The sequence below is a fragment of the Xylocopa sonorina genome, chromosome 6 (genome assembly GCF_050948175.1).
Source record: "Xylocopa sonorina isolate GNS202 chromosome 6, iyXylSono1_principal, whole genome shotgun sequence".
NCBI lineage: Eukaryota > Metazoa > Arthropoda > Insecta > Hymenoptera > Apidae > Xylocopa > Xylocopa sonorina.
In genome coordinates, this window is record NC_135198.1 from 4147883 (window position 1) to 4168997 (window position 21115).

At 39.6% G+C, this 21115-nt stretch overlaps 3 protein-coding genes across 5 annotated transcripts in view; 2 read left to right on the forward strand and 1 right to left on the reverse strand.

Moving 5' to 3' along the window:
- LOC143424448 (uncharacterized) overlaps positions 1 to 21115 on the forward strand; it is a 167126-nt gene that overhangs the window by 74874 nt on the left and 71137 nt on the right. The gene's annotated exons all lie outside the window — the stretch shown is intronic.
- LOC143424571 (protein YIPF7-like) overlaps positions 6498 to 21115 on the forward strand; it is a 197436-nt gene continuing 182818 nt past the window's right edge. For both annotated transcript variants that reach the window (XM_076896719.1, XM_076896720.1), the window contains exon 1: positions 6498 to 6502. The gene's annotated coding sequence lies outside the window, so the exon portion shown is untranslated. The remainder of the gene's footprint in view (positions 6503 to 21115) is intronic.
- Positions 8860 to 18656, reverse strand: LOC143424542 (uncharacterized). 2 transcript variants are annotated; one of them, XM_076896678.1, is made up of 6 exons: positions 18636 to 18656; positions 12841 to 13083; positions 11895 to 12286; positions 10859 to 11074; positions 9630 to 10019; positions 8860 to 9357 (listed from the first exon to the last, which is right to left on the reverse strand). In XM_076896678.1, exons 2-6 carry the CDS (start codon positions 13058 to 13060, stop codon positions 9106 to 9108), a joined length of 1470 nt encoding a protein of 489 aa, XP_076752793.1. In that variant the 5' UTR covers positions 13061 to 13083; positions 18636 to 18656; the 3' UTR covers positions 8860 to 9105. The 2 variants fall into 2 exon arrangements, with proteins under 2 accessions (XP_076752793.1, XP_076752792.1); XM_076896677.1 differs by lacking the exon at positions 18636 to 18656 and having other exon boundaries at positions 10808 to 11074.

Consider the following 21115-nt stretch of genomic DNA (forward strand, 5'->3'; position numbering starts at 1 on the left):
CAAAGTGATTCTCGTGTCGTGAACTATTTTTCGTTCCTTCGATTCGCGTCACGTGGTTCGACTTGATCGTGAATTTCAATTTCCGACACTGTGTTTACCTGCGTATATGCGTGAATCACGTACGACCCTGTGTCAATAAATGCAATCATATCACAATACATACCGAGTAAAGAAGTTATCGATAACCGTTCGCTTTAATCAATAGCGTTATCTGGACGTTCACTTGATATAAGTTTCTAAGATGTAACAGCTATTGCAACATATAATAACGTGCAGATAAGGGGTATAAAGAAACATAATTATAATATCTACGTGCGTGCGTACTTACTTCGATGTAACTGTGATTACTTTTCTCATGGTCATGGTTCAATCTTGTTTCGAGACAAGTCAGACGAAACGTCTTCGATCGTTTTATTTTTACATTGCATACGTTACACTGAAAAATGATTTACTACCAGTCGATAGCAATTCACGCGATTACTCTGATTACTTAACGTGTGCTCAATGAATCATTCGTTTCAACTGAAAAATTGCGTCATAGAAATAACAATCTATCTTCAAATTGGAATCTCTTGGATTTCTTAAGTAAAATGAATACTCATTTTATTCGTAAAGTTTCTGACCTTTTAATTAGATCGTGTACTTTTGTATCGCCAAAGAATTCCAATGCTCTTCGCAGACAGCAAATATTTTTCAGTGTAAAATTAATAATAAGACAATTTTCCTACCCGAGGAGTGTCAGCGAATGAAAATCAAATTTGAAAGTATCAATTCCGACGACTAAATTGCAAACATTCGATGCGAAAAAATCCACGTTGTTTAAAAGCAATATTATCGATTAGAACCGTTACGATTCGCGAATGGAAATTAAAAGAAAATCGACTAAAATTGACGTAGTCGGGAAAGTTCGTCGACGTATCGACAATATACGTATATGTACGCGTGTATGCTGTGTCCATGCGTGCGTGTGTGTGTCGAGGGGGTAAAAAAATGAAAATTGGTTCGAGAGTAACAAATCGTACGTCTCGAGTTCCAACGAAGAACGTTGGCCTCTGTAAAAACGAAAGGAAACGAGAAACTACCGTCTTGTCAGTTGAAATTCTGCTAATTACGAATTCTGTAATTGTTCCACTCGTTTCGTTTCGACGCGAGAACGTTCGTGCACAACCAGAAACGCAGACTGTGCGAATAATTAAAATCGAATCGCCTCGTACGAGTATCCTATTAGACGTAAACCGAGGGGGACGATATGCGGGGAGGCGCGTAACGATAGTTGAAAGTAAACAATACAAGTGTTAAACAAAGTAAATAAACAAGGAGAACAAAATAAAATCGTTGTATCGCACAAAGTATCGATAAGTATCGAGAGCACGTTAAGCATTTTATTATATGATTCGGGCGTAAAATTCTCACTTGAACGGTGTGTCGAGAGGCATACGCATTTTATACGACAATAAGATAAAATTTAAGGTATGTTCTCGTTATTAGTGAAACACGCAAGCAGCTCGCAGTTCGTAATTACTGGGACGATTTTTCCGTTTAATGATTTACCCTTTCGGTCCTGATCGTCTGAAGACTTTGAACGCTATTCGAATACCAAGTATATTTGTCGTATCAAGTTTCGTGGGTTTTCACCGTGCGTGGCCATTTTGTAATTACTGCACGTCTCTGCGACAAACGTGGCGAGACCAAACAATTATTTAGAAATTATTTGATATAATTTCCTGTCATTTTTCATCTATTTTAAATTCACTATTCGATGACTTCCTGGCGAGTGACGCCATATTCTTCTCAATAAAAGGGTGAGACGAGGATGCAACAGAATCTTCTTCAAAATTTTTCACCAAAGTATCAAAGTATCTCCTGATTTTTAAATATAAATAAAAACTTTGCCTCTTTCGTCAGATTGAAACGCATAAATTGAATAATATGCAAGGAAAGCAAGAGCAAGACGCATCTCTAAATTTAAAGACTAAAAAAAATCATAAATTGAAGAACACTGAAGTAATTAATGCACAAAATTACCACGCACAGATGCCAATCGTTAAACAACAATTCTGAGCCGTGTTTCGCACGCTGAAGTGTTGCAACCTTCGACTGCAACATTATTCGCACGAGCCTGTCGGGCGTTAAGGACGTGTATTATACGAACAGAAGAGCCGAGATGGAAGAGAGAGGAGATCGTTTCATTACGATCATTGTTTCACATCATTTTCGAGCGTTTACTTTATCGTGAACAGATATATCATTACGTTGTATAGTTGACCGATTCACAGCCAACAAGTATCGCTGTTTGTGTCTAATTCTAAGGTATTTATCGTACGTATCACCGCTGTTGAACTTGTATGTTCGCTTGCCTGTCTGACTGACACGCGTAAAACCTGTACTTGTAACTAAACAAAGACATTTTTATGGGAGCCGTGATATATAATACGTACGTAACGAACGAATTACGTTCTGGCTTTCCTTCGACGAATTCGAATTCGATTAAATTGTTGTCTAAACAACACGAGTGTTATCGTTATTACTTTTTGAATCGTTCAACTTTATGTAAATACAAACGCAAGCACTGATGCTAGTTCCACTGGCTTCATTGAACATCTCTGCCAAAGAAAAGTTACTTAACAGTCTACGCGTTGAACACAGTGGGTTGACTATCGACCACTGAGACACAGTTTGTATATTCTTGAAAATTGGAATTAAACAGCGTCTCGCATTTGAGCTAATGGGACTAGCAGAGTCACAATTATTGCTCACGTTCATGTACAAATGTATATTTTTAATTAATTTCGAGAGATTCCACGCGAATTCGTCGAAGGGAAATAGCTTTAAGGCTAGAGTAGCGTCGATGTAAGGCAATTTTAAAACTAGACAGATTTCGATGACAAACGTGTGTGCACGAAGATCGGGAGAAGGGGATAATTAGTGTTACGGATCGTCCAGATCGAATTTGTCTCGAGACGCGGAGATAATTTGACATAGTCAAGTAGTTTAATGGTAAAACGATGTTAATTGAACATAACTGATAGCTCGTCAATGCTTAAGAAGTTTAGAATAATTTTAACGGTAATCGATCGAGCTGGTTGAATCGATGAAGAGAAATACGCGCTGCAAAAATACAATACAGTTCATTCTTTGCTGTCGAAATTAATTTCTATCGTTCAAAGTAGATGCGTATCTTTTTAGTCAACTTATTATGTTTTGAAATTTTCTTCCAAGTTAAAAATTCTCAGCACACATTTACTGCTAACTTTCACACCTCCTTTAAATCTACCACTAACAATTTTAACACCAATAACAAGTCAATCGATATATAATTCGAAAGACTAACCTCTTCTTGAACACGTTCTACTTCCAAGATACGAAACGAAGCTCCTACTCGCGTGCCTCAGTGACAATGTCGCATCGATTCAGCAATGATTTCCTGTCAGCTCGACGACAGCTTCGTGTTCACGCAAAAACAAGTTCGCAGAACCGAGAGGAAATCAGTCGCGGAATTATCGCGGCAGAAAACGGGGACAATTCATCCGCGATTACCCTTCATCGATCCCGCCGTGAAGAATACACTAGTACCGACGTAGTAAATCATTGAGACGATAATAACAAGGGCGAACGGGGACGAGACGAATAAACCTAGCTAACCGTAGTGTACACTAAATAAAAAAGTAAAGCCCATCCGCGAGAAACTCGTTGTAATCGATTTCTGCAAAACCAAACGGGAAACGCTTTGGCCGTGCAGGCCTCTGTTCTTCGACGCGGTTAGGCGAACGCAACTAGAGATAATAAATAGAGAGAGAGACACGATGGTGGTGAGAAGAAAATATTGTGCTTTCGATGTCGCAGTTCTAACTTGATATAGAGCTAGTTACGAAGCGAGGCTGTCCGGACGTTGTTAAAGTAGATCGACGTCAGAAGACACTCTGTCGATTCGCTGAACGATTGCATTTACTGATCGAACATTGTACTCGCGATGCCTCTCGAGGCTGATCTCGAACTCTGACGATTCTTCTTCGCGACGTTTCCGTTTTGTTTCTCTTCGTTAACCGTTTGCACTCGACGCGAGCATTCCAGGACGTTAACCACCAGTAATAGAGCACTTCCATTTCGATAGAGAAAATTTTAGGGGTATTTCTGAAAAAGTTGCAGTGGAATAGAAGTTGAACCTCTCTGTTATCGATAATCGATTCAGATGTCCTTGTCATGGGAGATCCGAGCGATACGTTAGACACGCGACGTCTCATCGGAGTGGACATCCGAGTGCAAAGGGTTAATGGCGTTGTGGGGCGTGTCGGGGGTGGTTTGAGGTTGTGCAACCAGCGCAGATCGTGACGGAGAGAAAGTATATATGATTATGCTAAACGTTCCCGCACCTGACCCTTGAAAAAGTCTGTGTACATGTGAAAAACAAAAAAAAAACATATTTGTAAAAATATATTGTACGTCGGGGAGAGAATATAACGATACATTGCGAGAAAGGTGGAGTACGACGAACGCTTAATTATTGATGCTGGCTTACACCTGGTTTTCAAATATATTGTTTGAACACGCCTCCTTCGTAAATGCTGCAAACCTTTCGTAATTGCATCGTCGACCATTCTACGTTAAAATTCATTCCTCTCTTTATATCGATGCTTTATTAAGAATGATTTGTCGATAAGGGTTGTTCATGTTTAAATCGCGTTATAGAAGGATTGTAGAAATTTTCTCGCCACGTGAAATAGGGTTGAACACGATACAAACGCTAAAAATTTCATTTCTTTCTCTGGACAAATATTATTGTCATAAGCTTATTAGACGCATTCTGGTTCTATTTTAAGAACACAACGAATACCTACGTATTCGTCTATCGAAAGTGATTTAGAAAAATCACGAAGAAGAAGAAGAAGAACGAGGCAACGAATGGTAGAGAAGAGGTGTCGATTTATTGGAAAGGTCTTTGGCTTTAAAATTTATTTACACATGCTACATAATATACACTGTATAAGATATGAAGACTCGCGTACGACCTTCTGGACGCTGTAAAAGGATTGCACCAAGTTCACTCGTAATAGCCACATCGCTGAAATAATTGCACATTGCCATAATAAAAAGTTACAATGCGGGAGGTGTAACATTGGTGGGTCGGGCAACAAGAATTTAACGAAACAAAAATGCAATTCGTACAACAACAACAACCGATATTACAGAAACACCACGATTCTTTTATGGCACCAACGTGCGCCACGCCCATATACGCATCACTCTATATCGCTAGAAATGAAAGAAGAACCGAAAGAAACTTGGTCTCTGCGAAATTCGTGCAAAAATTAACGTAACTTGATTCGAATTTTCCTAACTCCTCGATTCGCTCCTCCATTTTATTTAACCTACAGTTTTAAAACGTGACATCAATGACTTTCTCGCTTCTTATCATAGCTCGTAAGAAGATACCAAACGGTTCTAAAGGAAACGTCTATCCACTATGTTAACACAGAAATAGACGAACGAATGGCAAGACGATTAGTAATTAATAAATAACAATTAATATCGATAGATGCGAACGCACGGCTCTTCCTGTATCCGAAGACCATCGAATCGTCTCCATTTGGATGAGAGTCATCGAATGTACGCGTAACGTAATGACTAATTTATAAAATTACAAAAACAAGAACACAAAGATCGTGCGAGAACCGATCGAAGGATCGCCTAAACGAAGCTGCAGTTTCGAACGGTGAAAAGGATCAAACGGATCAACAACGTACCGTTCGTGTGAACGCAAAAAATCGCGTCGACCAATTCGTGAACGCTACAGAAATGCTTGTTCTGTCTTCTTCTTTTTTTGTTTCGTTTTACAATACGACAGGCACGCACACTTACGCACACGTATACTCTAATATTTGGACATTTGTACTTGACGTATTTATAATCGCGTGTATAACAAAATATCTGAAGCTTCATTTCTTTTCTCGGCTCCGAGAACTCGTCGAGCCTCATCTACACAGGTGTAGTTTGCACTGTCGTACATTTAACTGAACAATTTCATCCGTTTAATAATCAATTCTATGGAATCTAGTTCGAACTTAATTTGAACGATGATCCAATCATACGACGCACGAAAATTGAGAAGGAAACATCGATTCGCTTCTTGTATCTTCATACGATGGATATTTAAGAACATTCTTAGGCATTTAAACAATTGAACGGCACGATTTACGTAGAAAAGCATTCTACGTACTTCTTTGGAGAAACAAAAATCTGCTCGCTGTCCAATGAATTGAGAAGGTTAATATTAAACAGTTACAGAAAATTCGATAATTGTTAATAAACGATTTGAGTGGTAATTCTATAGATCCAAATAAAACGAAAATGAAGAACAATGAAATTACGTTTGAAGCTTTTGTTTTGAGAGAAATAACTTTGAAAATCTGTAGGCATACATCAATGATAAACGCTCATTGCAAATATGGAGAGTTTAACGTGCAGCCACATAGAGTTTTCAAACTTGTCTCATTGAAAAACAAAGCTTCAAATCGAATTATGTTACTCTTGATTTTCATTTTATATTTGTCCATAAAATTATCTATTAAATTGTCTACCAATGATTAACGAACGCACGGTATAATACTAGTAGTAAATAATCATGTCTCAGAATTAAAAATACAATTAATTAATTAAAAAGTTATTGGATCATCTTTTCCCGATTTAGCCGTTCAAATTGCATGTTTATTAGGCCTACACTTAGACGTGTCTGTTCAAAATACCATCACTTTGCCAATACCATAATCGATTTGTAACAGAAACGTAACGAAGCTTTTCTTAAACTATTTCAGGTATTGAAAAATGATTTAAGTGACTTCAGAAGTAGAGGAAATATTTGAAGGAAAGATAATGCAGATTTGCATTAGTGTTCCTCCTAAATCTAAGTTCGAATCAGTCAAACAGTTTCGCACAATGCAAACCATACCCCAGTCTTCTAGCTTAAGTAATTTGGTCGAGTTTCCAACGTAGATTCCTCCCCCTAATCTTATCATATACGTAGAAATATCGTGCGTACGACGGAGAATCGTCGTAGAAATCGATTTATCAGTACCTAGACAACCATCTCGGAAAAACGGGAGATAAGGATTATTTATTATTTCCCTATATGGCCTGTGTTCACCCTCGGATAGTTACTCTCACATCTATCGTGGGTGCTTCAGGTACTCTTTCGAACGAATTTTTGCGTTCAATATATAACAAAGACGCCGCAAATCTTAATAAATAAATAAATACAAAAATCTTGGTAAAGTTATTTGGTAAAATGTTTTGTTGTAAAGTTGTATGTGTACAGGATGTCCTGTGACGAGTAGTGAAATCGATCGAAAAGTTGTTCTGCGTACAAAAATAAATCGAGAGTGTGGAATAAAATTATTTCGTTGAAAGTCTCCTTCTCTGGTAAATCGAGTTTAAATATATCTGTTGAGTTTGCGAGGCGTTCTTGGTCGACATCCGCCAACAATTGTTCAAACTCGATTATCTCGAGAACGAAGCTTCGAATGGAAAAATGTTATCTTACATTTTCGACTTATTTCTACATGTAGAATAACTTTAGCTGTTCGATTTATTGCTTCCGTCATTAGACACCCTAAATATCGCGTCTACGATAAGATAGAAGAGAGACACGCATGATGTAAGCAACGAAGAACTCAGATTGAAGATGAAAAAATGGTACAACTGTAACTTAAACAAGAAAACAATTGAACTTTCCAACTAATTCAGACAATTCATCACTCGTGTTCATAATATATTACTAAAAAATTGTGTCCCTTTAAAACATATCCTTTAAGGCGCTCCTATTCGTCGAAATGTATTTTACGCTATTCATTTAATGCCTATTTCTCGAAATTATTTTTTGTATACCTTTGTTCCAAGAATTCTGAATGACTCGTCATACGTATAACAATCATATACCTTTGTACGTTGGATCGGTGGGTCCAGCAGACGTTCTATACAGTTCCCCTTCACTTATTAGAATTAAATCTCGCCATCGTGTCAATTACATTACCAGTGACACAGTACAGCAAAGAATACACGAAACTGGAACAAATCTGTCAAATCCCTCTGTAAGAGTAACAATCGTTCCGCATCAATCAGTTTCACACTATTAGCGTTTCATCTCGAAACGGTCATCCCTAATTAGCGTTGTATACAGTAAAAATGTTTCTAATACATATCGTTATGTATTTATCTTACGTATATAAATATGAAATGTAACTTAATCGCATAACCAATTCGTGTTCTGAATAACTTTTTGCGATACTGCATAGCCTCTCTCAAAGATGGTGCACAGGTTGTGGAACCGGTGGAAGTATTCCTATCCATATAGAAGTACAAGACGCACATATATACAACGTCTCCCGGTACCATCGAAGATGAAGCCAATAGAAGAGTGTCAAACGAATTGAAGATGGATAATGAAATATAACTCAAGTGTTTGTTTCGATAAATAGAGTGAATTAGATTTGAATAAGATTCCTTTCAGAGTTACAAGATTCTGACTCATATCGTCGAGAAGTTATAAGACTTAACTGATGCTTCGTTCAAAGTATGAAAGCTTCAAAATTGAAGATCGTGTAGTGAGAGAAGTCAGTAAGTAGTAGATCCCTTGCACAGACAGACTTAGGGTGCAGACTGTCCCAATGACACTGGTGCCATCGTCAAGTCATACGTAGATTCGATAGACGACTGAGAGTGCCCAGAATGGGGACCAAAAATGGAGAATAATGACGTTACAGTAGGTAGTGTACGATGCTCTGCGTCCATGCACCATCTTTCAGTGGCCCATCAGAATGGTTCAACGAATGGAGATTTTCTTTCAGAATTAATAAACAGACACTGACGAATTATTGCACTCGAAGCTTTGTTAACTAATGATTAGCAACGAAAAATATGCTAACGAATAATTAGTTCGCGTATGTCCCTCCTTGTTGAACAGCCAGGAACGAAGTAAAGTCGGGAGAAGTACCTGGTTCGTGTCGTTGATCGAAGAAGCTCGATAATTTCCATCGCTCTCTAACCGTGTGACTCGTTGTCCATAGAAAAATATCTTTTCTAAACGTACCGAAGGAGTAAGTAAACGAGAACTGTTTAAATGATGTCTTGACCGTTTTCGACCTGACACCCGTAATTATCTTTATCCTTGCTCGCGTCTTTCTCCTTGTCCTCGTTACCATCTTCCGCCATGTCCTCCTCTTGCTCCTTCATTTTCCTCTCGTCCTCAGTGGCGGTGAAATCCTCCGTTTTCACGGTCGAATTCGCGGAATGAGATTTATTCAGAAGCGAACTGAACTCGCCGAACTTGAGGATCTCCTCCATGGCCGATTGCTCCAGATTGACGTGCTGAAGATGTTTCTACTGTTATTATTTTACTCAAGCTGCCTCGTATCTGATTGCTTAAACATCTGTTAGCTAAGGAACTTGTAAATTAAATTTAACACATAAATAAGAGAAATACGATAGCATTGAAAAAAATAGTAACAACAAAATAATTGCAGGGAAGCTGTTGGACGATAAAGTAAAAAAAATAGCGAAAAGAAACCAGCGTTACCTGCACGTACGTAGTTTATAAAATGCTTGCCAATATTTAGCAACGTCACGCAAGGACATCTTACCTTTCGTGGCCTACCCCTTTTTCCTTTAGCAGGCACAGACGGCGTAGACTGGCAACTCGAACTGGACAAGCTGTTCTTCCTCTTCGGCCATTGCAGATGCGAGTCCAAGTGCTGTTTCAATTTGTCCTGCCTGGCGAACATTCGAGGGCAAATGCTGCAACCGAACGGTCGTTCGCCTGTGTGAACTCTTCTGTGTCTAGCCAGGTGAGAGGCTCTGGTGAAGGCTAAAGTGCAGAGGTCGCAGGAGAACGGTTTATACTGCGCCTTCTCAGACTTTGGCAGTATTGGCCTGGTCTCCTTCCCCTCGTTCAGTCCTGATTTTTTGGTTGAAATGTCGCTCTTCTTCTTGATCATTAACCTTGGATTGTCGTCCATGCTCTTCGAGGAATCCTGAAAGCACGATTTGACGATATAGTTGACGTTATCGCAATTGCGATGATAACGAATCCGAACTTACAAGAACGGTCGCAATTAAAGAGTTGACGTTTTGGGCCATTCAGAGACACAATTGATGCAATTGTTTGCTATTGGGGTTTTTTGGGTTGCGAGGCTTAGATCGTGGAATGGTTGAACGAAAGGAGTGGTGTAATGAATGATGTATGAATCATACTTGCGAAGGATGTGTAGCGTATTTTATATGTGCAAGAGAAAGAGAAGAGGAAAGAAGGACGTGTCGTCCTGAATCTTTTAATGGACTCTTCAGTAATGCTGTCTAGTAGACATGGGTGTCTTGGATGGAAGAGTGGTAGAGAAAATTCAGAATTTTTCCTCTCAATTTCTGAAAGAGACTGTTAAATCTCCTTCATTCTCTAAGCCAATTTCAGTTTACAAAAAAATACCATAGAAATTTCTATTAACACTACTATTGCTAATTAAAATCTATAAACATAAAAATCAGAACATAAAACCCAGTACAATTACAGTAGATAAATTTAGTTTCCACAATAACCAAGCTTCAGTTAAAACAATTCTACCGCGCGATTGCAATCAATTTTTATACAATATAAAATCATCCTGTGCCTGACTCCACTACCCTGCCATCTCATCACACAAACGATATACGATTTAAACTAATGACATTTTAGAAAAATAATTCCAAAATTATTAGAGAGAATACATACAAAAATACCAATGTTGTACACGTAAAAGTAATTTCAATTTAGATCATCTTTTCGTACCAGACTCTCATCTCGTTCTTGTAAGTCGTCGTTCATCTGTATGTCCGGTACCGTAGGATCTACCGATCCGTTGTTGAAACTCGGCTCGGACTTAATCGCGTTCGAGGAGTCCTCGTAGCTCTCCCTTGTCGAGTCCTCCTTCGAGACCATGCGCTCCTTCGTTCTGAACTCCAGGACGTCGCTGTTTCTCGTCGAGCGACCCACTGACACTCTCTTCTGACCTTTGAACCTCGTCTCGCGTTTATACATTGGTAGCGGCATACGTCTCTAAATCACAGGAAATTAAACGAATTAGGAACAAATTGTGTTAAAATTGTTGTAACCGTGAAAGTTTTGCTCTGACTGGAATAATACGAAAGGGATGATTCTATCGGGTGATACAAGAGGGAAATGAAGAGTGACTGAATTGTATTTAAAGTTTCATTTTATAAATCGCTGTTTAATTAAGTCTTAAAAAATATAAAGATCAGGGAGAATTTGAAACTGTACAACACAATTTAAAGTAAAATGGTTCTAAAGTTGTCAGAGAAACTTAACTAGTCTAAAAGCAAAGGAACTTCCTGTAATTTAACTGCACTTTTCGATTCCATACGGGTGAGCGAGAACTTTTTTGACCAAAGGAAATGAAACAACTTGATTATTCGCTTTTCATCTGAATCGTGATTAAATTTTGAAGGTAAAGCGTCGAATTGATAAAGAATAAGAAGGTATCTCTCAATTGAAGCACTTTCTATTTCCATTAACAAAAATTCCATATTTTCTATCATCTTGGATGAACACAAGTTTTCAGATCTAATCAAACTTGATCCTATTTAAAAATAATTAAATCTACTCATCTCGAATCAAATGAACTGAATTAACAATCAACTGAAAAAATATTGAATCAATTTTGGAGCTTTCATATTTTGAACGAAGCGTAACTACTACAAATGCTGCTGATCTTTAAACAACCCGAGCAATTAACGTTGACAAAGGTAATCGATTAAGCTACTACTCGATAAATGGTTCAAATCTCAAGAACCAAAAAATCTCAAACCACCAAAGTTCTAATAAATCGTTCAATTAAATTAAAATGGCGCGAGCTTACGATTTGCGTATCGGTAGTTCGCAACGGTTCATCGAACGCGTCTTCATGGCCGTCGATCACCATGGGATCGTCCTCGACCTCGATCTCCTCCACTTTGATGTGATCCTCCAACGACTCGACGGAAGACTGTTTTGGCAAAAATGGGATCACAGACGGTTCCTTCATGTACTCTGTCGTGTGTACCCTCGCTTCTATGTGACACCGTTGCATCCGCGTCTCCACCCTCGTGTAAGGGCTCCGGCTGTTCTCTTGGTTCCTCTGGTCACCAGAGAGACCGCGGATCTCCAGATCTGTCGCGGTTTTAATCAAAGAGGGCAAGTGCTCCTCCGCAACGTCGATCGAACCGCGGTACATGAAGTCCAATAGACATTCCATTTCTTCGACAGCAACACCTATCGTTTGGAAATAAACTCGTTGAGTAAACGAAGATAGAATAATCGTAATGTTTCTCTATATTTTCGTGCCTCGAAGAATTTGAATTTTTCTTGCTGGCTGCTCGTGAATTTTTACACGGTACGGATACACGGAATATGATATTCAAGGGGTAATTTTTAGGCGATTTCAAGTAGCACGCGGTCATTTGTGTACCGATGCACGGGCTTTCGTGACCCCATGATGATCGTAGAAGTAGATCAAGCCGCGCAAAAAGATCGCGGTCAGACAAGCTGCGAAAATACGCGGCTAGGCCACACGAACTATTCAATTCACCCGCCTATATTTAACAGTAAGGCACACTGCGCGATATAAAAAACGTAACGGCAAGTATAATATTCTGATCCAGTTTTTTTATATAATAAATTCGATATTCTCGTGACCATCGCGAGTGAAAATCCAGCTCTGTTTTATGTATTATTAGAGTCAAAGGAATTACGAGTTAGAGGCTCGCAGAAGGGAACTAATTTCTATTTTTTTCGTTTAATTTTCTGGATCGCGATCATTATCGTACCTTTTAGTATAAGGATTGGCTGTTCGCCGTAATGTTCCTTGAAGACCCTCTCGAAATAAGGGCTACATGCTGCCAAGACCAATCTGTGCGCCCTCAGCATTCCATCCTGGCAAGCTAGCGTTGCGTCCGTCAGGGAACCACTCTTGTACAGCCCTTCGAACAATCCAGACAAATTCGCTAGGTGATTGTTCCAAGTGAGGTTGAACGTTTTTTCACCCATTATAATGACGAGTCCAGTGTTCCCTGTAAAACATTTACATATTCATTAGTCACACGAATGCAGATTCTATTTACTATTTCAATTCTCTTCTCTAACATTAACATTTCAACAGTTCTGATCTCACGGAGCTCACAGATTCAACTTAACATTTTAATTAGAATAGCGAAGCCTCATAAAAATTCATATATCACACGTGTGAACGCAGGCTTAATCATCTTAACTTATCTTACTTAATATCAATAATATACATTATCTACTTTAAAGTAAAATTTATGAAAAACTATGTCCACGAGTTAGTCGAGCATAAAAAATTGTTTACTTAAAGTGCGTTTACACCCAGCGTTCGCGAATGAATTTTCTCAGAAATTATCCGTTTATGTACCTTTCTTAAACTATTCGTGCAACGCGTAGCGATTATAAAAAGTTGGCGAACTTTCACAACGCGGACATCGCTTTCGTACGGTGTTTACAAGCTGCTCGTTGGCGTACAAGCAGCAGCTTAAGAACGTACACGCGAGTAGTAGATAAAGAACGAATTTGTAGTACGGTGGATCGCGTAATAGAACGCGTAACAGCGATCGAGAAACCGAGGGATCTATCGTCGTGTACGCTCGCAATCGTTACATCATAACTTAGGCAAACAACGATACCAACGCGATGTAAATCAAGCTGCTATCTATTTATTATTCACATCTGTTACACCGGGATACACTCGTGTAACAGTTCCCGTCCCACGACACCGCGCGTATCAAAATAACTCAATGTTGGTGTTTAAACATTCAGCTGCGATGATCATGCAGTTTACGTGTTCACCAAGTCGGAAGTCCACCTACGATGATTAACGCCGAGAATAACTTGTTAGCATTGTGCTCGGAAACGGGAACTGTTTCATGTTTGGCGGATCGTTCGACGTAAATCGTTTGATACCGCGTTCGATCAAAATAAATTAACTGGAACTTCTGGAATATTATTCCTCGAGTACTTTGTTCTCGCCTGTATAGCAAAAGAATTTAATGCAATCAATCGCGATGTTTAGTTTTAATTTTATTATTTTTTACTGTTGCGAAAATGATTTTAAACGTTTACAGACTGCTGAGCGTTTTTTAAAAGTTCTATTTCATGTTATAGTTGGCTTTTTATATTGTTTATATTAGCTGATGAAAAATATGCAAATGAAAATTTCCTGTCAATCGGTAAAACTGGAGAAACCTGTTTAGACGAGAGTATGTTTCTCTTAAATCAGTTGCAAGGGAAAACGCGATGCATCAGGCGATACGGTTCGAACGTTGCTTCACGGTACGCGTTGCTTTATTTTCGCGCGTATTTTATATGCCGCGGGCAAAGTGAACGCGAAAATAAAAGATCGATTATATCAAAGGCGCAAAGTCAAAGGTCGTGCGAGGAGATTTAATATCGCCAAGTTATTGAATACACCGAAACACGCGCACAGAAAATTCAGAACTAGAAACGTGATGCGTGCAAAGGGAGAGCGAAGAAATGAATTCGACGGGATGGGATTCGTAAAAATCGACGTGCAAAAAGAGATTGCCTGGTATTTGGAATTTCGAGAAAGAAATAAAACGAATTTCTCTTAGAATTCTCGTTGAATCTCGCTTTTATTAAACTGCGTGGAAATTTTCAAACGACTCAATAAACCCCTTTCACAGTGAATGAAGTGATGGAAGAGAACAGAAGGAAGAATTAAACAAAAAATATTTCCATTTCTATTGTTACAACTTTTCACATGTCTGATCTCAGCTGTGCTAAAGATATGTACAATTTATAATTGGAAATAGAAAATACATTCAATAACTTATCCGCTTGGAGAGCACCCTAAAAGTATAAGCACCAAGGGTACACCACGAAGGCAACCACTCTACTAAGGAACTTAAACCTCAGCCACTGCATAAATTAAAAGAAACTTTAAAAATTAGAAGAAACATACCACTAAATACTAAATCGCAAACTATAACAAACCCTGTGAAAAATTACAAAACAAGAGTTGCAGAAGAGGGTGCATCATCAATCCAGAAACACGCGTGAAACTTATACAAAAGAGAATAAACCTTAAAACAACAAACAGTAGAAAAAAGAAACTGCAATATTCCTACTAATCGATCCATCAATTAATGAAAAATAAAACTGATCATCAGTAACGATCAAGCCAAAAACTCGACAACGCGAGCACAGCCGAAAGACCGATGGCCAATTGAATTTAGTTGCATTGTACGAAAAAGAGTATGAATGGACGGAGGGGGTGGAAAGCGAGGAAGAGCCAGTGGGATACATGTACGCGGGCAGGGTGCACGGATGGGTGTTCATATATGGGAAGGCAGTAGAAAGTGGACTGAAGAAGGGCAGAGCGATCCGATGGTGGTCATGCGCAGACTCGCCAGCTAGGCCCGATCCATAATTTCGTTGGTGGACCCCGTCACGCATTAGCGAGGGGGGCTACCTCCGCGTTCGTGTGTCGAACGAACGCACCCTTTTTTCCCTACCGTTTCGCGGCGGCCACGCGACGTCGGGGACCACGAATAATCGACGAGCATCGGGGAGAGGACGGTCCCCTGCTCGATCGTAGAAGCCGTCTTCGCGCGGGTTCGTCGCGACGACGCGGAGAAAAGTTCGATGAGAAGGCGAACGGCACCCGTCTGACCACGTGGTGGGTGGTAAACGCGTCATTCGACTCGAGAGTTTGGAAAATTTTGCTTGAGATAGAGACAGACGATCAGAGGAGTTTGAAACATGGATGGATTAATTGTCAGAGGGATTGTTGAAGGATGTTCGAGCGTTTTTAGATTTTGAATATGTTTAGATGGAATTGTTTTAAATGATTCGCTTTCGTTTGGGTTTTTTTTTATTTTCTTTGTGCGTTTATGAATGTGCCTGGGATATATTCTCGGCTGCATTCTATTTGCATTTTCAAATGGAAAATTGATGGCTCGTGTGCAGTTTACATTATCCTTGAATAATATATGTTGCCAGTCTGCATGCTCGAAGCACCATAAGGAAATTTCTATTTCTGACGCAGTCGATATAATAGAATCGGAAGTTGAGAGAGAAGTTGCTTTAGGAAACGTGCGTTCGAGTGCGAAGTAGAATATAAGGTGGTTTCGTGTGGTAAATAAATAATTGTACGATTTGCGGGAAAATCATGTATCTGGTGGTATTATGGTCGAACAAGGAAAATCCTGTAAATTGAACAAACTAACTTTAGAATAGAAAGACCTGGGAATAAAAGATTTTTATCTTCCACTTTAATATAAAAATCTCATTATTGTATCTTTCTTTAGATTCTTGGAACTACTAAAAGCTATTACAAACTACTACAAACTATTAAAAATTATAATTCAACTGCAATTATTTTTGTACGGAGCAGGAAACTATTTTTTTAAATAAACTTCGATTATAGTTGCAATTCATATGAGATCAGGAAAATTTCGCGCACGTTTAATTCCTCGCAATTAATTTTTCATAATTTGATTTAGAGGGCTGTTGTTAACGTCATTTAAAGAGACGAACAAACATTGTTATATATTATGTTGCTAAATGATAAACATTATTGCAGGGTGATGTACAAGTTTCATTTTGAAACAACGATTTATAACGGCAATTTATCAGAGTTGTTTTCAAACTCGTTCACTGTTACAAGTTAGGCATAATAATTCCCTATCAGCGAAGATAAATGAAAAAGACGCGGTATCAAAACCGCTTAAACAATTAACAATTAGTAAAATAATTAAGTGAAAGCACCTATTTATCATGTCCCGTGTCCATCTTTTATTACACGCCAGTAAAATTTGACAAATTATGCAATTACGAACGACGACCAATATAAAGTGACATAATAGAACGATCAGTGGTGTTCGAAACATATAGAATGTTTTCATCTAGCCTTCTACTAATCTTCCTATAAATAGTCAAGCGTCTTGTCAATAATTCCAAACAGAAATTTGACGTACAACTTTATCTCTTATCAAGAACGTAATAAAGAAGATAATGACATTCAACATCGCCATCTTATCATGCGATGACTAGTACATGTGAGAATACTCGCCATTTTTAATTAAACAATGCTCACATTTTTTGAATCACCGAGAAAAATTTCATTTATCATTATTATTCAGCTGACTGACTATGGAATTTTCTCTAGGACACGCGTAGAGACATGCAGGCCACGAATGTAGGGTCAACCTAGCAATTAATTAACCATGCCACCATCTTGAGTCATTTTCGACTCGCTCGCGATCGGTCATGGTCTCCTCGCGTAAAAAATTCTGATTTCGAAACGAATACCAAACAAATCGCTATTACTCCGCATAATTTTACGTTCTAATTTCGTTGCAATAATTTTCTTCGTAAAATTAAAAATAGAACCCGTTCGAAGTAACAAGAATATATCGGAACTAGACAAATGTCGAAGGCCACGCTATAATTAAATACCTCAGAGAGGACAGTGAAACACATAAGTCGCTGATAAAGCGTGCAATTACTTGTCATAAAGGCAAATCTCTCTTAACAACGTGAGGATATCAACGGTAGCGCATAAATTGATCGCAAAATGGCGAGAAGTTTAATCAGTTACGACCACGTGGAAAGTTTCCCGTAACTTTGTCACTGAAACTGAAAAGAAGAACTTCCAACTTCCAACGAGACAAGACTCCTCGTCGCACTTCTTCTTAAACAGCGTGTAGACGATGTTCCAAAAATCATGCGTGTACACGGTCAAGTCCATAAATTCTCGTTTACTCATGCGCAAATAAATCGAAAATATGGAAACTCCATGCAGGTGTCCTTAACCCATTAACGACGTATCGCTAAAAATACGTTTCTCGGTAAACTGAATTCAGCGACGTTAAAAATTGTCGAATAAAATGCCGCCTTTAGCGCAACGTTCACATTTAAAGTGCTAATCCGTCAGATTCTGATTAACTCGCAAGAACTGGCCATCCGCCATTGCTTCACCTCGATCTCGCGAACAATGCTAGGATTTTCTACGGTTCGGAGTAACGCGGCAGACTCCAATAACGTACTCCTTTTACTGCCACGGGAAATGTTCGAGATGTCGCCTGTATGGCTCCGCAGAAGCGACAATACGCTCAGAATCTATTACTTTGAGAGGTCTCCACCAGCCTATAACTCATCATCCTTCAACCGGAGGCTACTTTTCATTACTTTTTTATACTTTTAACCCATTTAAGTTCTTATGCGTGACCCAAGATGGTGGCTAAGTTAATTAATTCCTAGGTTAACCCTACGTTCGAGGCCCGCGCATCTACGCGCGTCCTAGAAAAATTCAGGTAGAAAAATGTTGGTATTATTTAATTAAAAATTACGAAACGACTTTTCACAATAGCTAATCAACTCTGCAGATACGCTTAAAATTCAAAAATTGAGATACAACTTCATCAAAGATGGAGTCTCCAACGAGACTAATAATCGCATTCGATACTTTACACCAGTCTTTCTTCTTTTCTTTTTTTTTTTTTAAATTAGCAAAGCACGATTTTAGAAACATCCTGTACCTGACGACGTTGCACGAACTGTTCCACGAACAAAGATAATATTTAGATACCGTCGATTGAAATGACGTCAGCCCTGCGACGTCCACGTAATTCGTGGTATGTAGCCCAGCAACGTGATGCACGCAGATAGAAGGGCGAAAGAATCGGTGGACGAGTGATACCAATGAACGGGGGATACCAATTAATAATTGAAGAAAAACACTTGCACCGATATTGCACTGATTACGTGGCGAACAGGTGCACAGAGGCTGAGAGAGGAAGTCGGCTCGATAACAAAGTTCAACTCGCGTTTCTGCAACGACATTCGCTCCTTTATTTAGCGTTGTTATTGTACGACGCTAATTCGAACGATTCTCCTTATTTTTCGACTACTGTTACAACACCGTACATTTGTTTATCGGGCGAGTTTCGAGCTCGCAGCGTTCCCAGCGAATAACTTCGAAGCAGGAGGCGAGTGTTAACAATTTCGATGCTGTAACACGGCGATAAAGAAACGATTGATATCAGGTGTGTGCAATCATGGTCATAGATACACAAAGCGAAGATAAAGCTATCGAGACTGTGTTATGTGCACAAAAGCCAAGGTTTTTTCACTTAAAATTACGTACACTCGTCGATATCAATCCTTTTCTACTCCAATTTTAATTTTATATATTATGAAACAATTATATTTATATATTCTTATTATTAATCATACGATTTTATAGTGTATAAATTAATATCGTATTCGTCAATGGTATATATTTTTAATTTTTTTTTTCTATACCTCCAAAGAGAATTCGTATCTAGACGACAGAAATAATTTCACGGCCTTCCGTTCTGTTAATTATGTAAAATTAGTTGGCAATACATCCGTCTGGGAAAATAAAGTTATTATACCGGTGGGAATAATACTACGATATCCGAAGGAAGGTTTCATTCAAATTCGAATAGCTGCGACTATATTCGATGTACCATCTGTATCGTACAAGCATAATAAACAGACCCAAACTATCCACTCAAGAAGCTACCAAAATAACAGCGCAAATAGAAGCAGAAATTTTCGCTGGCATTGGATTCTTTTCGCGTTGAATGTTTTCAGCCTGCCAATAGCGAGGTACGTGAAACATTTCCATGCAACATATTTCATTATTAAAACTGTTAAGCAAATTTAGCCACTATTTCATTTAATAATTATCTTCCTTATTCAATCTGACTTAAAGCTAGTACTTTTAATCAGAAGAAGCGGCAGAAACAGTTTCAAGTAGATTTCAATCCTTCGACAACCGTACGACTTTTTCTGGTCGCCGCGCGACAACTACGCATTAATTACCAAGCGATTCAACCGTAACCTAAATGCTCATAATCAGGTAAAATGAAGTACAAAGAAAATATACTCGTGCACAGGCAAGAATTACGCTCGACTGTTTGTTTTAACATAACAGCGCGATAATTGATACCCAACTGGCCGTCGAGCGCTCCATACGTAACGCGTCTGCCAGTTCCACGCATCTATTAACGGCAAAACCGAGCGGCTAGAAAAACGTAAACCTCGCCGTCTGGTCCGAGAGCGACGGCGTTTTCTTTCGCCTGCGCTCGCTGGCATCGTCGCGCACGAGGTGCCGTGCCGCCTCTACGTCGCAGAATTCCCCCCCGTTGTCGATTTCGTCGGGTGCCCGGTTTTCGCTATGGCGTATTTGAAATTACGTATCGAGGTCGGTGATTCGCGTGACTAAGGTATCCAAGAATGCGCGAGATCTCCCGTGGCCGGTTAGAGCGCTCTAGAACGGCGAAGATCAAGAGAGCAAAGAGTCGGTTTAAACACGCGTGCCCCGTCCCAACGTCGGCTCTATTAATACCCGCGCCTTGTCGTCGCGTCTCGGGAACGTGCGCACCGATCCAAAGGCATCGCTGCTGCGGCCAGCCTCGCGTTCACGCTGAAAAATCGTCCGGGTTTTAAGAAACTGGCACCCCGCGTCGCGATCATCCACGAATCGATCGAGCGATAACAGCGTGACAGCGGCACCGAGGAACGATAACGGGCGGGCCACGGAGATCGTTAGAAGGGGTCAAGGCGATTCGGGCGCGCACGAAATCGGGGACTGCGATCTACCGGGAATGGCGAAGCCGCGAGAGACCGCTGTCGTAATTTAAACGAGGCAATAAGAGCAGAACGCGGTCGCTGCTGTTTCTTTTTTTTTTTCTCTCTCTCTCTTTCTTCTCGATCGAAGGCTGTGTGTTATCTGGCGGACGAAAGAGGACGGACGGGGGCGAACGGCGATCCCCCGATGTATCGACTCAGACGCGACAGAAGACGAGGAAAGGAGAGTCGCCCGGTGCTTGAAAACTTTGCAGGACACGTCGTAGATGTCGTACAAGTGCGTTCGCGGTCAATTATGTGATTCAGCCGCGGCCATTCGGTTCATGAAGCTATTAGGAACAAGTTAATAGAATCATCGCGCCGGTGCCGAAGTAGGAACGGGCCGGGTGTTATCGTAAACAGAAAGAGGAAAAAGGCACAAACTGTTGCAGTTCCGATGGAGCAGCCCAC

Excerpts from the sequence above, each read along its gene's own strand:
- LOC143424542 (XM_076896677.1), bottom strand. The coding sequence starts at position 13,060 with ATGGGTGAAAAAACGTTCAACCTCACTTGGAACAATCACCTAGCGAAT. Across the intron at positions 12,287-12,840 it reads GCCAATCCTTATACTAAAAG|GTGTTGCTGTCGAAGAAATG; the intron begins GTACGATAATGA and ends TCCAAACGATAG. Across the intron at positions 11,075-11,894 it reads GAACTACCGATACGCAAATC|AGACGTATGCCGCTACCAAT; the intron begins GTAAGCTCGCGC and ends CCTGTGATTTAG.